Genomic DNA, 20,371 nt, shown 5'->3' on the forward strand with positions numbered 1-20,371 from the left:
TTTGCACTGAAAATACTTTTGAACTTTACTTCTAAAAATGTCACTGCTTCCCAGCTTAATTTGAAAATCTTAGGAAGGTACTGTTTTACTTTCAGGAGAGGGTCAACATGCCCTTAAACTTAAATGGAAAAAATAAGTTCTGTTGGCTACTATGGTGTGCTTATACCCACTGTTTCAGCAAGGGAAAAAAAAAAACAAAAAGCAAAATCACAAGAATACACACACACTAGCCAACTATAGTAAGCTCACGCTTGTGTTTCCAGGTAAACAAAATTAATCAGTTTCTTCCATGGAGGCTTTGTAGTCAAAGTGGTTATTTCACGACAAAAGAGTATTACGTTGGTGGGCAGCATACCATTTACTTAATAATTACAACTAGATTGAGATTTCATGACAAGTTTCCGAGAAACTGTTGCAAAGCACATCATTTCAAAAGACACTATTTGTAGGCCTAAATTTTGAAGTCTGTAGACTTTCAGCACATGGACTCTGTTCTTCCCCTTCCTCCCATATATATATATATACATATGTTTTTTTCCCCCACACACAAATATTTCACTGAAAAAGTACCTTCGCCGTAGAAATCCATTCTTAAGATCAGCTTGAATTTTTATAAATAGAAAGTATTTCTCTTCATCTATTCTTTGTGTATCAGTGTTCTGCTTACACAGATTTACTTTATTCTAAATTTTACTTTTAGATTATATTTGCACAACTGACAAATTTGTAATAGAACTAGAAAAGAAAAAAAATCTTAGTAGCTGGTTCCTAACCCTGAATTATATTGCTTTTGTGATGATGCACTGAGAAAAAAGTCCAGTAAACAGCAGTGATAGTCTGAAGTTAGGAACAGAGAGCAAGAATAGCTGTTCTCTTTAAAGACCTTGAACAACAGGTCAAGAAGGGAGGGAGATGCTGGAAGCATAGACGAAGAATAAAATGGTCTCTTTACAATGCATGACCCCTCCTGTTATCCAAACTTCATTTCAGTTTTCCTCATGAGGCATCAGTGGACGCTCTAAGACTTGGATAGCCTACTTTAAAAAAAAAAGTGCTATTTAGGTAATAAAATTTCATCAATTCCATCTTCACACAAAACTAGTGTGTAGTATTACATGCCAAGTCAGAACAGAAAAGCAGGTTTGCAGCTTCCTTGCGAATACATTTCCTTGTACATTCTGTATCACATTGCAGTGAGTATCTGGGGATAGAACAGGCCACAGGTATTTCTCATCATCCGACTTTTTCAAATCTTCTCTTTTACTGGGAGAGATTCAAAATGCTGTAACTCTAGCAAAGTTACTCCCCTATCCAAATCACTATTTATAAGCTGACACAATTTAAATACTAAAACAAAACCGATCAGTGAATTTAAGTATCATAAAGTTTCAAATAATAAGATTATCTCTCTTAGAGGCACTGTTATTTGGCTGAGGCAATCCATGCCGCAGAAATGAAACCTAGGCTCTTGCTCACTAGTAGGACGACTCGGAAGATAACCAGCTGTCATGTTCCGGCATATGACTGGGTTTTGGTATGCTAAAGAGAATGCTGTGTGTTGAAAGTTATTTACAGAATTAGTTTTTAATACCAAAAGTAGAATGTTCAGTGTACAGTAGGAGTCCAAACACTTCTAAGCATTTCCCCCTTAAAGGCTGACACCGAAGTTAAATGAAGCACATTAGCAGTTAAATCCTTTCTTCACAGGCCAATCGGTAGTAGAGTTGTGGCTACAAATACAGACTTTGATTGTCTAGTTCAGCAACTTAGATCTAAATCTTCAAAAAACTCCAAAGTAATAGCTAAAAAAAAAAAAAAAAAAAAAAAAAAAGAAAAAAAAAACCCCAAAACAAAACCAAAACCCCCCCACATTTAAAAAGCAGCAGTCAGGGGGCCCATCTTGTTCAGAGTGCACCAGAGCAAAAAGGCTTTCTGGTCTGCAGTAGTGTTGGTGGCTGCGGGAAGACGGCAGGAGATCCTCCGTGCTTCTTCCAGGGCCGTGGCGCAGGCGCTGCACCAGCACTGTATTGCTCTGTTGCACAAACCGTGTACAGCCCTTGCAGGACCAGCTCAGTTCAGATGAGTAAGGTCCATCCTTACCAGGGCATACCTGTCCGTGACCTCTTCCTCTGCTTTTTACAAAGGCAATAGATAGGAAACACAAATAAACCTGCCAAAATAAGAAAGTAAGATGACATAATTAAACGTAGTCCTTTGCATACTCATTTTGTGCTTTCAGTGTACACAGAGCACTCAGATGCAGCTTTCCATCTTTCAGGGAACTTAGATGAGGCATTTGGACAAGCAGAAAAAAAAAAACACTAGACTGCAACAGTCTCTTTGGTAACTTGTTCAACTACACTTTGCTTACTTTAGAACAAATTCCTGCTAAAACCCCTATCTCTGACAGAAATAAATTCCTGAACAATGGTCTGCTTTGTAAGAGATACAAACTTAAAACTTTAAAAAGTATTTTTGCAATTTTTAGATCTAAATCTAGGGCTGATTTAATTAAACCTGTTTTCATAAACACGTAATATATAAATCTAAAAGGCTAACAAATATCTGCTTATCGTAATGTTGGAATTCTGGTTTACTTCAGACAATCCACTCTTTCCAAATCCCCTTAATCTTTAATTCAACCAGTTTTACAAGTATTAAAGGCAGCATATTGTGTCTGTACTATTTTTTATATGTATCCTTCTCTATTATTAAGTAATACCAAATGTTTATCCTTGCCAGGCAGGGAATTTTTTTTAAATCTTAAAAAGTCTTTTGAGAGAAAGTAGAGTGTAAAAGGAAAAAAAAAAAATCAGATTTATCTAAGTGAAAAATAGTTTGCCATAAGAGATACTCTTTCAATCCTAAAGGAAAAAGTGTGTCTTCCCACACTACTGAGATAGTGAAGAATCACTTTTCAGCTACCACCGCAGCAATCAGCTATACCAAAAGACTACCACAGTTGTTGGGGTCCTTGCTATGCTTAATAATCTTCTTATTTGTGTAAAAAGGTTTTCAGCTATGCTACTAAGATTACTTTTACAGGTGTGTTGTCAGTAAATACTGCTGTAATTACCTCAAAATCGAAACTTTACTATAAATAATCAATGTCTTTGGAATTGCACACACTGCTCTTCTCGATTGCCTCAGTTACATGGCCAGACCTACGGTGGGACGTCAGTGGCAGAATCGACATTATTGCAGCTGTATTACTGGAAAACCTTCTTAGTTTTAATTTTTAATATAAGCAAGAGGTTTTTGTTTTGTTTTTCTTACAGTATAGATTATACCAGACTGCTGAGTAACATAAGCTTTACTGGCATTAGAGTCTTTACTGCCTACGTTTTTGACATAAAAATGTCATCAAAACAATATATATCTCTTCAGTCAACCCAACTCAGCATTGTTACCAAAAATGTCCATATTCTTAGTCTAAATGCTCACTATATTCTAGACTCAGGTATACTCTAGAAAACCTTTATCAGTACATTGTATATAACCAATCAGTATATAGCCAATCTTATTAATGTAATTATCCTACTATATATTGGTTTTACTGTATCAGAACAAAGGTACATCATCCCAATATGCTTCAGAGATGGGCATTCAGAGTAAGTTTCCAATGCCCTAGAGTAATTGGCAGTAACATTTTACTGCCAATACGAATGAACAGTGGCTATGCACTCACATAGCCAAAATTACATCTTGCAGCTCACGTGACAAAGTTCTTAAAGTTGTGATCCACTGGGGTGGTGAAAGGGAGGTTCCAAGCCAGCCAGCCCCTGGCACTAGATATAAACTATGCAGGCCTTTTCGGTATTTTAAATATAAAAGGTAATGATTTTGGTTCACAAGAGCCTTAACAATGAAATAATTGGGAAAAAAATATTAAGCTAGTAGGCATAAAGCATACGTAAGAAGAAAGTTATAAAGCTTTAAGATTTTGAAGACATAAATCCATTTAGAAAAAATATATCCATTTTACACTAAAAAGAACTCCTCAGTTTGTACTTTTTCTATGTTTACCTCAGAGAGGGAAATACTGAGACATTAATCATGCAAGGAAGTCTGGCAAAATCAGAATCAGACTCATTCCTGTCTGTAATTCTTACCTATTACAACAGCTATGGCTCCCAGTGCCAGTCCAAGAACCAGTATTAGGGGTGTAATGAGTAGTTTTCCAGCTGAAACACAAAATTCATTAAATAATAAAATGCCTGCTTTGAATTTCAACCTCTCCAACCATTCTTAAATATTTGGACAATCTGACCTCTAAAAATCAAAAGCTGCTTTCTTTCTTTTCTTTTTTCTTTTTCTTTTTTTTTTTTTATACTTTAATAAGATTCTTATTTGTAAAGTCAGTCTGCAAATCTAGCTGGGTATCATCACCAAAAAGCCATCTCCTTGTACATGCTGCTCTCTCTATCCACCGCAATTCTCTGGGCATAGCCCATTTTGTACATTAACAATTAACTGCCATTAACTTCGGTTTCCATTCTGAAATCCTTCGGGCACTAACAGGAACAGGGAGGATATAAGGTTACAGTCTTTTGGCTTTAGAGAGATTCTCCAAAATCCTGTTGTACCACAACAACGCTGGGAAGATGCCAAGCAAGCCAGTGTCTTTGGGGAGTTAAGGTTAGCCCAAGGCAACAATACCAGCTGGTATCTAAACATGCTTCCCCTCCCTCTAAAAGGCTACGGTAAAGTCCTCATGTACTGCTGTGATTTAGGACTAAACCAAATGACCACCAACCCTATTGGCAGTGCTGTGTTGCTGCTCCTACATGAGTAAGGTGACAGGGTTGTACTGCCCGTCAGGAAGAGCCTAAGACTCTGAGAACATATGAAATCCACTCTCATTCTTTTCTTTTTTTCTGTGTTTATCATCTGCGTAACTGCATGGAAGGAAGGCAGGGCTCCTTTGGAAATGCTAAGTTGAAACTGAACTTTGAACCAAGTTACCTCGTGTCATATACGTTCAACTACACAGCGCAGAATCTCTCTCCCTGTGCTAGCTGAGTGGCTCAGACACGTTACTTTTCTCAGCTCTTTGAAAATGCAGCGTGTAAAGTACCTTTACTCACACACCAGCAGTTTGAACAGAGATTTGAAACTCCACAATTCTCTCTGTTAAGCCTATGTTTGAAAGATTACCTCTAGAAAGGGAGATCAAGCTCATTCCCTCTCGCTTCTCTCAAGTCACTTGTATCAGATTTCAGTGAAAGGATTACTTCATTCAACAATGATGTAAACCTCTCCATAACCTGAAACACGACTTTGGGCAGTCTGAAGGAAAAATGAGATATTTTGGAAATATTTACAGCAGTAAATGAACTGGTCCTTTTCACACTCCTGTTTTGATAGCTTTTAAATTTCTTAGGGTGCTGTGGGTGGGAAACATTAATTCCTAGAAGAAAAAAGTTGGCAAATACTATTGGTATTACTCTATTTACTAGGCATCCTAATGGTAGACTTTCTCGGGACTCCACTGAGTTGCATTATACAGACACAGAAGTTGCCATTGCCTCAAATAAGTTATTCAAGTCTAGACAGGAGAATGAATATAAAGTGACAGAAAATTCAAGTATACACCAAAAAATCAGTGATCAAAATATTTAAAATATTAACAATGCCTTCAACAATTCTGAAATAAAACTTATAAAACTATTTTAATGCACAAGCTCTATGTACTTTATTAATAACCATATACCTTATTAACAACGATGTAATTTGAACGTCAGAAGATGTTTGCTACCAATATTATTAAGTACTTAAACCACTAGACAGATACCTAAAGCACACAGAAGCCAGAGTCTGTAGAAGGGCTAGGCTAGCTTTTGATACAAGTAATTTCTTTGCAAACACAAAGAATGTTTCCTAACCTAATTCAGTTTAATAACTTGTTGACTCATATTTGACAAACTAACTCTGAGCTGAAATAAATCATTAACATTTGTCTTTTTCCTCCTGCCTGTGAACATGAAGTGAGGCATATTGTGTAGTCTCTTACTTCTATGACTGGAAAGGACAAAATGACTTTTCGTTATCATGAGACAATCAATTCACTAACTGGAGATCTTTCTTTAGCTATGCATTCTTTCTAAGTGCTAAGCTTTAAAAACAAAACATTGTCTTATGTTATTATATATACATTATACCCTTGTATAGCTATAAAATGTCCTATAAATGCCCTGGTGAAGGGCACTTAAGACCTTTATCTTTTTTTTTTTTTACTTTTATCATACAAAACTAAGGAACAAGTTTCTATTAAGTGAGTAAGACTTATTCAAGCTACAATCAGGTAAGAGCACAAACAACAGCAATCATTGCAAAGTAACAGACACCTAACTTTTACTCCAATCATTTGTATCTGCATCACATGAAAAAATCGTAAAATGCTCTGTTTTATACGTCTGCACCGTACATTAGCTTCTATCCAAATGCATCTTTGCGCAAATCATTTGTCACAGTGTGAGGGATTATGAGGCTCTTAATCACAGTCAGAGGCATACTAAGAAATGCTGGTGAGACTAAGGGTGCTCATTACACATTTCACAAGGATCCGTTGTCTTATCTCTACTAGCTCAGGGCCTGCTTGCAGAGAAGCTGTGCCAGTAAGGAACTCGGCAGCAACTGCAAAACTTGTTACAGAGCTGAATAAAATTATGGGTCATTAATCCACGCAGTGAACTCCGCACTAGGTTATAGCAGACAGTTCGGTTACGCTCCAAGTTAGTTTTTAAGGATAACTACAAACACTGTAGTAAATAAATCAAGCCCCAAAAGGGAACATTTCTAGAATTCTACTCAAATCAATGGTAGACAGTTTTCTTTTTCTATGCAGACTTACTCAATACAAAGATTTAGACTTCTGCAGTAACATATTTACATTTTGAAGACCTTCACATGATTTCATAGGAGTTTCACTACTGTTGATATACAGAAAGATTTTTTTTTTTTTTTTTTTTTTTTTTTTTTTTTGCAAAAGGAGGAATCATTTGGGGAAATATGAGGGAATATTTTCCCCTTGCGTAACTCTGTATGTATTTCCTTAAAGGCACACATTAAAAAAAAAAAAAAAATCCTTTGAGAATTCTTTTCCATGTAAAAAGCTAATATACCAGTTTTGGAGAACAAATTTAATCACCAGCATATGAAAAATGGAAAGTTCAGTCTTCCACATCTAAATATCAGTATATGCTTAAATAGAGCCACTCTAAGTACATATTTACAAATTAAAAAGTCACAACTAGCTAGATTTAAGTTCTAATACAAGTTTCTGTTTATATTTAAAAAGTCCAATCAAATGCATAAGGGACATTCTTACAAATCAGACCGACTTAAACAAAGCTGCTAATAAAGCTTGGATCCCAGGACTGCATGTTTCCTCCTGCTGTGCTCCGCACTGTGCACACATGAAGTGAATCACGCACTCTGTCTTAGCACAGCAGTACGTATCAGTAAGCTTTGAAAATATGCTGTTTTCAGATTCATAGTTGAAACACAATACACCATGCAAATAAACTTCAGTTGTTTTAAAGGCATCCTTTATATGTTCTGTCCTGTTACGTATCCATCTAATTAGTAAATGATTTTGAACATAATTCACCCAGCTGAATTCAGATGACACTAAAGTGGCACACATTGAATACACTGAAGAAAGCTTAACGTATGTTTCTCCTTTCTGTGTTCAATAAAGAAGGTAATTCATCACTAACTCAAGTTATATTTAAAAATTCTGCCTTCAACAACTTAGCTAAGTGGAGTCTATTTAGTATGAAGATGAAACCTCCGAGTCCACTGGAAATGAAGGGTAAGAGTTACTTCGTCTTACTGTACACACTGGTCACAGGGCAAAGCTCCTTTAAAAAACATGCAAGCTAAGGTGGGGAGAGAAACGTCATCAAATTAAGCAGAGATCAATTCTATCAGTTTACTTACCTCTTTCCTCTCTGACTTCTATTACCTTTACAAAGACATTGGTTTATGAAGAGCAGTACATTTAAATTTAATGCTATTAATTTATGCTGCCATTTTATTACAGAACAGCCTGTGATTGCAGGCACAGACCTCTACTTCTAAACAGAAAATATGATAGCATGCCAGAGTCTGCCATAAAGCATTCTTTCCTCTTTACACACCCCATCCACCCGGATTAAGTAAAAAGAAGCCAAAGAACCTTCACTGCATAGACTACAAGATCACCACATTTCCTTAAACAAGTACATTTCTTCTCCATAGCAAGAGAATAAAAATGTCACAGAATAAAATGCATCTACTGACACCTCATTGCAGCCCACTTGCAGCCAAAAGTAAAGTTCTATAGTAAAAAAACCACAGTGCTGCTTAGAGGAAATTCCACCTTTTTTTTTTCGGGGGGGGGGGGGGGGGAGGGGGAGAGGGAGTGGCACAACATGTTACTAAAATTTAGAGTCTGTGCTTCGTAGCGACCTTTTCCTCTGCGTTCTGCTACAGTCTCTTTTCTGTTGACTCTCAAAATGGAACCAAAAATCAGTCTTGTACAATCCTCCTGATAATAATGTTACACCGATGCCTGGCAAAGTCTGAACGTATTTGATCCCTAAAAGGAATGAAAGATTTCTAGATTTTCAACTGGATTTTAAGTAATGAAGACTAGGAAGCTTCAGTTAAGAACAAATACAAAAGCAAAGATCATGATAAGGATTCCGAGGGAGGGTCTATAAAAGCAAGATACCAGACAATAAGCGAATTATTAATGTTTACTCTATTTTATGATACAAGAAGAAATCAATTAAATTATCAAGAGGCAACTTAAAAAAACAAGAGAGGAAGTACGTACTTTCTCCACACAATGCATAATAATATCCTACAGCAAAATATCCATGGATAGTGTGGAGACCAAAACTATAACTTATTGAAGAAAAATAGGATAAACTGCTGAAGGATAACTCTACTGATAGTTATTAAGCAAAGATGCAGATGCAACCACAACTAAAAGTCTCCAAACCAACGATTACTGGCAATACATTTAGTGGGATCACGTTTCCAGTTGGTCACTGCTGAAGACAAACTCTGCCACACAGACCTTTGCACTTACCCAGTTAAGGGGAAGAAAACAACTCTGTTGAAGATGGCTACAGTTTTACAAGGATAGGTGCTCCTGCCAAGCCTCCACCCCTCCACAAGCTGAACTGACACTACATCACAGCTGGGGAGTACAGCATCTTGAAAGAAGAACGTCAGGAGAGACCACCTTACACCAACATAATGCCTTCTTAAAAGAAAAAAAGACTGTGTGTACATCAAGGCCCATGCTGACCCACACGAGCTACTCATTGCTAAAATCTAATTCAACAGAGGAAAATGAGTTGGCTGAATTCTCGATTCCTGCACAGAAGCAAGTTGCTACACCTTTACTTTTTGGATTTCAGATGCCAGTGTTGCTAGGGCTCGCATCTACATTTATACAATGTATCAGAACTGATACTGAAAAAATAAAACCAGAAACCATCCAACTTCCCTCTAGAGAAGCCTGAGAGACTCAGGGTCCTGCATATCAATGCAGGAATCTGACTCATGGCGAACTTGGACGTTAACAAACTATTCTAAAAATCGGGGCAATTATCACGTTTGCTGACAGAATCAGTTAGCTCCGCGTCTATTAACATGAACATTCCCAAGGAAAACACCACATTATGACAGAGGCAGTCTTGGAGATAAATTTTTAACAGCAAATTCTAGGAGAAATTTAGGCTGAGGTTTTGACCTTTGCTAGTCTTTCTTGGCTTCCTAACACTTTCAAACAGAAAATAAGAGTAAAAAATCTTGTACATTCTGTATACATCTATGCATGCTTTTATGAATTATTAAGATACACATCTTCATGACTGCTCAAGAATTTCAACTTTGATACATATACTTCTGCACTGGTCTTTACTACCTCCATAGCATTATTTGCATATAAACTGATTTTCTTCCTTGTTGTTAGTAAAAGCTGATTTTTTTAAAGAAGAAAAATAGTGTGTTCTTCTGTTCCTTAAAAATATTAACCAGGGAAACAGGGAAAATAAAACCTAACTTATGTATTATTAAAATCATGCATGCAGTTTCTGGCACTAATCAGCAAACTGCATGTTCAGATACCACATGTGTAAACCAGGAAATAATAAAACTTTTGGCAGACCTAGTTTGTGATAAAAAATAATACTTATTTGTATGTGTATACCCATGCCACAGAGAAGGTTTAATCTTGAAGTAACATTACTTATGATTCTGCATGTGAGCAGCACAGTATTTGTAATGTCTGAGTACAATCCTTCGCTATCACATAGTAATTCCATCAAATATACCAAGATCCATTTTAAAATAATTTATATTGCTTGCCATGTTGTTTTTACTGAAAGCTCTTCTGAAACCTTACCAAGTGCTTAGAAAATGCCTTTGAATCTTAAGCCTGAACTTATTCTTGAATAGTTTACATCCATTTGTTCTAGTTCCAGCACTGTCTTTAATCTTTAATAGATCTTCTCATATGTTGGAATTTATCTCTCTAAAATATATCACAGAGTAAACATCTAGAATTGTTTTGAATTTTTATCCTCTTTCCCATTTATTTCTGTATCTTTAGTTCACCTCTCTTTTAAAGTTTGTTCTAAAGCCTTGCAAGCTCCTGAGGTCAAACTACTCGGCCTGTATTACTTACCATCATTTGTTAAATATGCATTCCATGTTTGCTAGTCTCCCACAACGTTGTAGATCAGTTAACAATTCTTATTACGAGGCCTATGAGTTTGTGTGCCAACTCTTGTATTATTCCAAAATGGAAATCACCTGGTTTTCTTACTGGAACACATTTGGCTCTGGAGTATTGTTTTCACCTCAGTTCTACTGATGTCTGTTTCCACACACGCAATCTCTCACCTTATCTCTATATTCAACATCATCCAGTTGAAAAACTTTTTCCTTATCCTAGGTAAATTCCAATTTACCTCTAATTTCTTTGCCTTGTTTCAAAGTACAAAATTTTCCCTAATGGGTCCCCAGTATTTCATACTTAATACAATCTTTTCCTACAGTGTTTTAAATTGAGAACAATTCTTATCTTACAAGATACCTTATATAGGTACTAATTTAACATGTTGTAGCAAGTTATCATGTAAAATGATTTTTGTTGTGCTTCTATAAGGTTGAGGCAGATATACAGCTTTTCAAAAGCAAATTAGGAGTCCCTTTTTTTAAAAAAAAATGTCTATCTTTTGGCAATATATTCTTGTGAGAAAGATTAATTTACATGGCTGTACTTTTAAGCTGGACTTCATCTGGGCAGAATGAGATCAAAGTCCACAACACGCACATTGACAGCTTTGTATCTTGTTGCGAGTGAAATCGTGCAGGTCTAGTTCCTACTAGGAGAGCTACTGAAGAACAAGGATCTCTGAATAACAGGCAGTCATCAACTCAGAGCAAGGACCAAGAACTCCCCAGCGCAGAACTGTTAACTAGCTCCTTTAGAAATGTGGTATTTCAGATACTTCCTTCTCTCCTCTCTCCTGCTAGGTAGCTCAGACACCCCCAGCTCAGCATGCAAATCCCATTCTTGGGGACAAACATTTCCCTAGGTGTTGTACGGGGACGTTCCAGTCCAGGCACTTCGCTTGGCTGCCAGACTCCACTCAGACTTGGCCAAACTTCATTGTGCCATGACCTGTAGGATCCTCCCGTGGATCCAGGTTTCAGCTGCTACGAAACGCGGCATAGCTATCCCTGGGTGCCTGAGTAAATGCTTATGGATTAGTCTGTTAACGGAGAGACATAAAGATCAAATAGTGGTAGTTATGCAGCCATATGCAAAAAGACAAATATATAAAATGCAAAGAGAAACTTCCTACATCGTAAGTCTGAGAATTGCACTTTCTTTTTCCAAGTTTGTTTGTAATCATTATGTGTTATTGAGAAAAGGTTAGGAAACAGTATCCTAATAAAAGACATCATACTTATTCATACAGAGTCCACTGAAAAATAGAGTCCAAATGCCACATCTTTTAATATTTTTAGTAAACCACCTTTTACATAACTAAACAGCAGGCTGTGCATCCTTTACTCTAAACCAATAGTTTTCAGTATACTGATTTTTTTCCCCACAATCTCCTCATTGTGCAGCTCTCCACAAGGTACATTTATCCACTCACCACAGACAGAGCCTCGCACTAATCTCCTTAAATGTGGTCTCTCAGGGAGGTAGCGGTATTTGCATCCAAAGATACTGAGGTTTGACGTGTGATCTCCGAAGAAACGGAGCTGGCGGTATCTCTCCCCACAACGGTAACAGAAATTAGTGTTACATTGTGAACAGGTCATGTGGTCACACCCTTCTGTTCTCTGGATGTGGATCTTTATGAGCAGAAGAAAAAAGAAAAGATTATTTTTCCCCCCTAAGCACAGAAAAGTAGGCACTACCCCTGTAACTGTACATCCCCTGTGTCAAACGGGGTGACGCTGCAAGCAGCCCCTTGCTCAACTCTCACCCGCTGCTTGCATCGACTGACGCTGTAACTGCCTTAGGGCAGTAAGTTTCTACTGTGCTTTTACAGAGCAACAAACATAAAAGTTGCATTTGTTTCCAGATTTCCACTGAAGAAGTGGAAATTACTTCCACTTATTTCTCCTTCTTTGTTGAAACAAGCTCCTTGTCTTCGACAAGAATCCAAGTTGCTCTTTGCCCTTACTGAATGCTTTGAAAGATGAAAAGTTGCAGTCACATTAGCACGAAACGTTAAGAGTAATACAGTAATCATATCTCATGAACTTCATCTGACTCGCCAGAGATGGGCTTCCCTCTTATACCACCTGTGGCTCCACTCCCTTTCCCATTACAAATGGATTTGGCATTTTGCAATAAAAGCTAGAATCACTATGCTGTTTGCATGAATGATAAGAGCAGTAATGGATTTTTTCTTTCTTTTTTTTCCTTTTTTTTTTTAAAAAAAAGAAAGTATCTACAGACTCTATTAGAAAAACTACATTCAGCTTTCACAATGTTTGTAGTATACCATTAAGCAGGGCTGTTTTATGTTCTGCTTTCATCTTTCCACTGACTGCCTGCATGAAATTAACTCACTTACCATTCCTATCCCTCCATGTACTCTTCTGCTAAATTGCTAAATTTACTTACTTTGCATAGATTCTGTAAGGCTTCACTTTTAGTTAATAGTTCAGAGAACCTTAGAAGAAAGCTAGTCCTGGGGCTGAGTATTTCACTAAAGCAAATTGCGTACTGCAACAATGATTAGACAGCTATTTTAAATCTTGCCAACAAAAAACATAGCTAACAGTGGTAAGCAGTTTTCCTTTTTCACAAAACTGATACAAACAACACTCTGCACCTGCTAAAACAAGTCCACTAGGTTTGATGATGGAATAGTAGATAAAGTTTTCAGAATAATTGACATTGGAAGTGACTTTTAGTCATTTTAGTGTCATTTATTTCAACCTCTGCTCAGAGCAGGGCTAATTGCAGAGTCAGACCCAGTTTCCCTTGTCAAAATCTAATGTGACAAGACCTAAGAACGGCTATTTCACAGTCTCTTTAAACAACCTGCCCCATGCTTAGCCACTCTCGCTGGGACTATTTTTTTTTTCCTCTCATGTCCAATTGGAATTTTACTTGTTAAAACTGGCAATGAATGCCTCCATAACCTCTTACTTATATCCAGAAGTACTAATTTTGTGAGAAGGTAAAGGTGAAGACAAAACATCACTACTTAAAATGGCCTTGCCAGCATCAGAGCACTTACGTGAGATGCGGAAAGCTCAGGTACAATTGAATCAGCCTCGCACCTCGAGAGAGGTTTGTCGTCACTTGTAGGCACTTGACATTCTTGAGAGGGTCAAGTGCGTTTGCACTCTTAGAGCTGAGAAACTTTGCCCATTGGACGTGCTACTGAAACTGGCACTTCACATTTGTGTGTGTGTATGAAAGAAAAACTGATGTTTTCCTGTAACAGTACTTTTGGTAAAAGAATCCAGAGCAGATGTAGTTAAAAGTAGTTTCAGGTACACCTGCCAACAGGTGAAATTCAGAGAACAACTCTACAGGAGCTGGAGGTGGCTTTTATCATCTGCTGATTCACAGTGACACGTTTTCATCTTAAACATGGAAATGAGGAAATCGAACCTTCTGACACTAATGAAAAGTATTTGATTTTTTTTTTATTGAGACTGCTGAACTCTCCTTTCTCTTCAACTTACAAACCCAATACATTAAGTTTCCATCAAGCCTAATTGGAAATCTGTGCAAGCCTGGAGCCTAATAACCCTAGATGCAAATACTCCTTCCAAAAACATTTCATACGTAAAAACAAAAATCAAAACAAAAGAAAAAGAAAATGTTTCTCTGGTAGTTGGAAACTCAAGTTGGGAATGGCTCTGTACATTATACCCTCTGGGTCTTTCATAAATACCCACCTCCTCTTGGATACTGTCTGCCATCCTTCTAACCACACTGTCTTAGAAGTATGCAAACTCCAGTTAGCCAGCCACTATTCCCATCACTCCTCAAGGTTCACTTCTGAATCTAATCGTTTCTGCCTTATGTGTTCCAAAACAAAGTATGAGAAATCCCATAAAACAAGCAAAACGTGTTTCTGTTATCACCTGAACCTTCCTGCCCATTTCCCATCTGCCTGAAACACAGACATACTCCTCTCTCAAAGCATAGAGAGGCTGACACAGGATTTGTTTTCTTACAGATACATAGTGCAATTATATGAACTTTACTTTTTGAAGAAACAAAAATGAAATATTACAAGTTTTGGACAATGCTTACGCAGAACCATCTGCACATAACTCTCTAAAAGCTGCAAATTTGAAACAACTTTTACTTGCCTTTTCACTTACATTTTTTGTTGCAAAAACTTTGCCTTTTGATTAGGAGAGAATTCACTAAGAAAATTAGTTGCAGAGCTTGGACACCCTATCTACGCACACAGATTGACAATGCCAGATGAATTTTCTATAATTTGGTCAGGCAGCTTTCAAGACTAACAAACGACACTTCACCAGAGAAACTTCAGCTCTGGTTCACATGGGTATTTCTCTCTCCCCTCCGCATAATCCGCTGACAGAGATGGATGGCAAATCTATAGGTCGGGAAAGCGATCGCCTATGGGTCAGATATCACATGCACGTTCCCGCTCAGCTGGCCAAAACAGCGGGAATGCGCCAGGCAGGAGACACCAAGAGGAGCGCAAGGGGCTGGGAATGCGGCTTGCTATAGTTAGCTGGTTCAGTGCGAGTTTCAAGGGCTTGATCAACTCAAGAGTTTTTCCAACAGCACGGTGGGGGGTGGAGGCGGCAAGATGAGAGGAAAAATTGCCACAAGCCTCCTGCCTCCCCAGACTCAGGCACTATTACTGGCTTAATCCCGCACAGCAACAAGCGCCCAGAGCCCGCTCACATCCAAGGACATACCACACCTTACACGGTAAGGTTAGTTCACTCAAACTCAAGAGTGGCTCCCAGAACAAAGGTGTAAAAAAAAAAAAAAAAAAAAAAAAAAAAAAAAAACCCACCAACTGTGAAGTACATTGAGCTAAAGGACTTCAAGGCAGCAGCTGAATTAGCAGATTGGCTAACGGAGGCATAGTTTTGCAGCTCTAACAAATACACCTTACTTTGCAACTTTGCAATGATGCGTACAGATGACCTAAGTAATCTGCTAGAGCATGAATAGTAAGCAAAGGAATCTTGAAAATATTTCAGTATTTTCCTTAATCAACTGAGATAGCTGAACTAGTTGCCTTCCCATCCTGCAAACAAATATCCTCTGTAAAGGAAGGCCTGTTCACAGAAATCTTCAAAACAAAAAACACCCCCCCAAAAAACAGTCCAAAGAGATCTACCGCTCCCCACTGAACAGAGCTGTCATTTCTCTTCCCCTCCTTTTGAAGGAAACTTGATGCATAGCCGATTCCCTTCATATACAAGCACAGATTCTCCTCGTTCCAGTCAGCGAAAAAGAATTCAAAGAACACCTTTAAAAGCTATGTTCTCAGTTATTTGGTAACGTTCATTTTAATCAGAATAGTAAATCCAGACATAAGTAGTATATATTCCTTGATCTGCATTAACGCTCTTGTTTATTGAGCTTTCTGCCTCTGTTCAAAGCTTTCTTAGAAAGAACCACTGCTTTGCGTTTCCTCTGTCAGTGTTCTCTTTTGAAATCTGTGGTAAGATAATACCAATATAAAGTACTTCCTTGTTTTGCTGTACTGTAAAGACACTTGTGGAAGAAGGATATTTTGTTGCAAACACACTGTTTTCACGACACTGTAAAAAAAATAAAATAAAGCAAAATCCCAACCAGTAGTGGGGAAGACACAAACTTGCACATTTTACAAAAAGGCACTTAACAATATGCAGTAATTTTGCACTCATTAGCCAACTCTATCTAAAACAAAATCACAACTTGATTGGACAAATTTTGAGAAAAATGGTCTATGCTGAGTATCTTAAAACAGCATATAATAAATTTGGGAAAGTCTCTACTAAAAACAAGATATATCATAACTCAAATATCATAATTTAAGCTATATAAAAGAGTAACAACTTGATATTAATCTACTGATATATATTCACAGAATAAAACAACAGCAATGTATTTTGACAATATGTAATATTTTTATTACAGTTGAAAATAATCTCTTCCTGTTAGGTGCACTAAGGCTGTGTCTACCTACAGAAAAAGGTTATTAAAGCTGTTTTAACAGTATTCACATTCCCAAGGATTATGTTCTTTCAAAACCACTGAAAAACGTGTGAATACTTGCCTAAAGATCTGCCTATGTATTCACTGCAAGACTATTAGCGCTTAAAATCTCCCATTTTCCCACCTGCATGCCCAGACAAGACACAAATTGTACATTCGACTTCTCAGTGATATAGCTACTTTAAGAAAAAAGTCTGTGCATGTACTTGTCTGCATGTATATATAAATGTAACAGTTACCTCTTGGAGATAAAGTCAGAACCTGTGACACTGTAGTCAGTATCACACTTTGGAAGTTACCAGTAATTTTACAAGTCATCTCAGGAAAGAACGTCTGCCTCCACTAGACTTTTAGTTTCTATTAGCTTCAGTTTTAGTGTAAAGATCAAATACCAGTATCTTGATTTTTTGTCAATTTGTTGGTCAGATGTGACTAGCGCCATTTTTTTAAGCAAAACATGAAAGCGCTATTCTTTTAAATAGAACATAAGCATATACCAAAATAAAATAGTTGTCGCCTGAAACACTGCCTACCTGGATCTAGAAAAAGGATAGCTCAAATCCTGCGTTAACAATGCTGCTTTCTCCTTCACTCTTTTTGTCTTTTTGAATGGGAAACGTGACGATCATCTGATTCAGTATAGGCCATTATCTCATACACATGGTATTTTGGGGGGCGGCTGGAGGGAGAGGCAGAGAACATACGATCTCTCCTCCTAGCTGTTGACTCTTGGTGTGCTTATCCCCACACCCAAGCATCTTTTAATCCTTTTGATGCAGATGAAGGCTGTTGAAGATGTATTTTTGGTAACTACTCAGTAACTGATTAAGAAAGAAAAAATAAAATAGCACCACAAGAGGCACGCAGGCCAAGTGGCTCTTCTGATTACTTGCTACTGATAGGTTTGATTTTGAAAACAAAAGTGTTTTCTTATAAATATTTCATAGAAGTTGTAAACAGGAAGAACTTTTTTCACCTTTAAAGAATAATGCCAGGAATAAGTGTGGGGGGCACCTTATATTAAGGCTGAATTCCCTCTTAGATTAGTATTACGTTACAAAAAAGGACTTGTCAACAAAGGTTCTTTTTCAGTGCTAGTTTCCTAACTTTCCATAGTGCCTCCCACCATGCAGGGCATTCTATTTTCTTTTAAATAACGAAAAAAAGTAACCTAAAGCCTTTTTTGGAATTAATAGCTGAACTCACCGAACTTCAGAACTCAGCACTAGTGAGCACAGAATTTTTGAGTGTTCAGCCTTTTCTTTCAGAGTCAGTGAAAACAGTTGTACACTTAATGTTTCAGAGAGTCGGATCATTTCTTTAAAACGTATTTAATACATTAAGTTTTGCAGCTTTGTTCCTTTCTATTTACTGCATGGACCTGCCTTTTCTCTGCTTTTCCACTCTGCTTTTTTGGCTTAGAATCCTGTTTTTTTTTTTCCTTTTTCCTCCTTTTATTTTCGACAAGTCCAACTACTGCTTATCATTATCTACTTATTTCAATAGTTACATCATTCACACTGTCATAAAATCCAAATCTGGATACAAGTCAAAGAATTAAAAACAGATCCTTCTTCCCATTCCAAAGGGAACAAAGTTTGGAAAAACATTGGTCAAGGCTTCACAGAAAGTGAGCATTTTTAAAACCAGCTCAAACCTGTCAACTCTTACCAAATGGCAAGCTGTTAAAATTCTGCTCAAATGTCACATGTAGGTGGGAGGAAGGGTAAACAAATGACTGTTCATTTCAGAGCTTTAGGAATTTTTGTTAATGTTCTGAAATCTTTCAATTGCAAGCTACAGCATCTCAGGCCTTTCTTTCCCCTTGACTAGAATAAGATACTGAGTAAACTGATAAACATTCTCTTACTTGCACAGGACAAGGTTTGAAGTGTGACAAAAGTATACTTTATACTTAAAAAAAAGTCTTTCTGTTCAGTATTTATTTCCTACTAAATGCTCCCATTTTCTTACTATGTCCTCTCCTCGAGCTAGATGTAGAGCTGTAGATAGGTTCAAGTTAGACACTCCCTTTTAAAAAGCCACAGTTCCCCCTGACCAGGGTGCTCTCAGGGTTGTGACTTGCTACCCTCTCCGCAGCTGGAGACAACTGCTGGAGAAAAACGAGGGAACAGACCCAACAGCCACCCTCCTCAAGGGCAGCAGCCGGCGGGACGTGCCTGCGCGGGTGCGCCTGGCTGCTCACTGGTGGGAAACGCTGCTTATCCTAGAAGAAAATAATTGGTTTTAGGGTGGAGGACACAACTTCTTCTGTCTGCTGAAAGTTAAACTAATTTATGAGAAAGACTTGCGAAGGACTGATATTTAATCCTAAAAAGTTTTTCTACTGTTGCCTAATCTCAAAAGTCTCAAATAGTTAACTTGCCAACAAAGAACTTTGTGTTATTCAGCTACCGAATGCACTCAAGATTTTTTTTTTTTTGGGGGGGGGGGGGGAGGAGAGAAAGAAAAAAGAAAGAAGACAGAGGGCATTACATTTCTTTAAATCTTTATTTCAGGAATAATTCGGACTGTAACATACATACATTATGAGTATAAAATGAAGCCTTTCCTTAGAATTTCCATAATGTTTATTTTATGTGCAAGGGGTCTGCAGAATCATTTCAGGAATTGCTAAGTAAAATATTTGATTCTTTTCTCAGTGGGCCGGAGATGAGAATCTGCACAGCAAGTGTGATTTTAAATCCAGAATGGAAGCTTCAAGTATTTACTTTGGATAAATATTTAAAACTGGTTTGAAAAGACGACCTGCGAGCCAACAGAAAGTAACTTACCTTGCATTTTGGACACTTCTGGGCATTCCTTTGCCCATGCTCAATTTCGTTGGCCCAGTGACGCAACAGCTTGTCTCCCTTTTTGTATTCCTTACAGTTAACACCTTCATGCCAGGGAGAGTGGCACTTAAAACACCAGACAAATTGGCAAGATGGACACTGGATCTGTGTAAATGAAAAAGAACCATACTCATTTGCAAGCTGTGCGCTGACTCGGCTAGAAAACCCACCTGAAAATTATCACTCTTAATTTAAGACAGTAACTGCACAGCAATAAAGGTCTAAATTTGTTTAAAAAATACAAGTGATCATAGAAGCTAACATTGTTTCTTTCATTTTAAGAGAGAGAAGCTGAAGAATTAATTGCTAAAGCCAATGATGGCCTCAGTCGTACAGAACACAAGTAGTTTATTTTAAACATAGGAACTGTTTACTGAATTTACTGCATGGCTCATATGCCAACAGGCAAAATCCAGAAAATATATTTAGGTGCCCCCCAAGGCATATGTGATGTCACCTAAAACTTAGCAGCCAATTTTCACTTCATTGGTCTCTTCCTTCCAGTCATGAACTGCGTTTCCTAGGATGTTACCAGGGAGCATGTGGTCTTCTGAAGGAAACATAGCAAGCCCAGAATGCTTTAGGAAGCTTGTATTAAAAATAGCCCTGGGAAAAGCACCCAAGAACAAGGGTCTTCCTGCTTCTCAACCAAGCGCCCCAACCACCACTTCAGAGTCAAGCACATGCTCTATTTCTCTCGATTATATAAGGGTGAGCAGAGGATGTGCCAAGCTCAGTCCACTTGCTAAAAGCTACACCTAATGGC

The 20,371-nt window shown here is 37.7% G+C and overlaps 1 protein-coding gene across 1 annotated transcript in view; it reads right to left on the reverse strand.

The window, feature by feature from the left end:
• Positions 1-339: 339 nt before the first annotated feature.
• The window catches only part of RNF217 (ring finger protein 217), a 63,030-nt gene continuing 42,998 nt past the window's right edge, over positions 340-20,371 (reverse strand). Inside the window, exons 3-6 of the mRNA XM_062572597.1 lie at positions 19,546-19,710; positions 12,174-12,375; positions 4,113-4,184; positions 340-2,170 (exon numbers count right to left, since the gene is read on the reverse strand). Of these exons, the coding sequence (XP_062428581.1) occupies positions 2,097-2,170; positions 4,113-4,184; positions 12,174-12,375; positions 19,546-19,710 (513 nt within the window). The 3' untranslated portion in view covers positions 340-2,096. The remainder of the gene's footprint in view (positions 2,171-4,112; positions 4,185-12,173; positions 12,376-19,545; positions 19,711-20,371) is intronic.

The sequence above is a fragment of the Rhea pennata genome, chromosome 3 (genome assembly GCF_028389875.1).
Source record: "Rhea pennata isolate bPtePen1 chromosome 3, bPtePen1.pri, whole genome shotgun sequence".
NCBI lineage: Eukaryota > Metazoa > Chordata > Aves > Rheiformes > Rheidae > Rhea > Rhea pennata.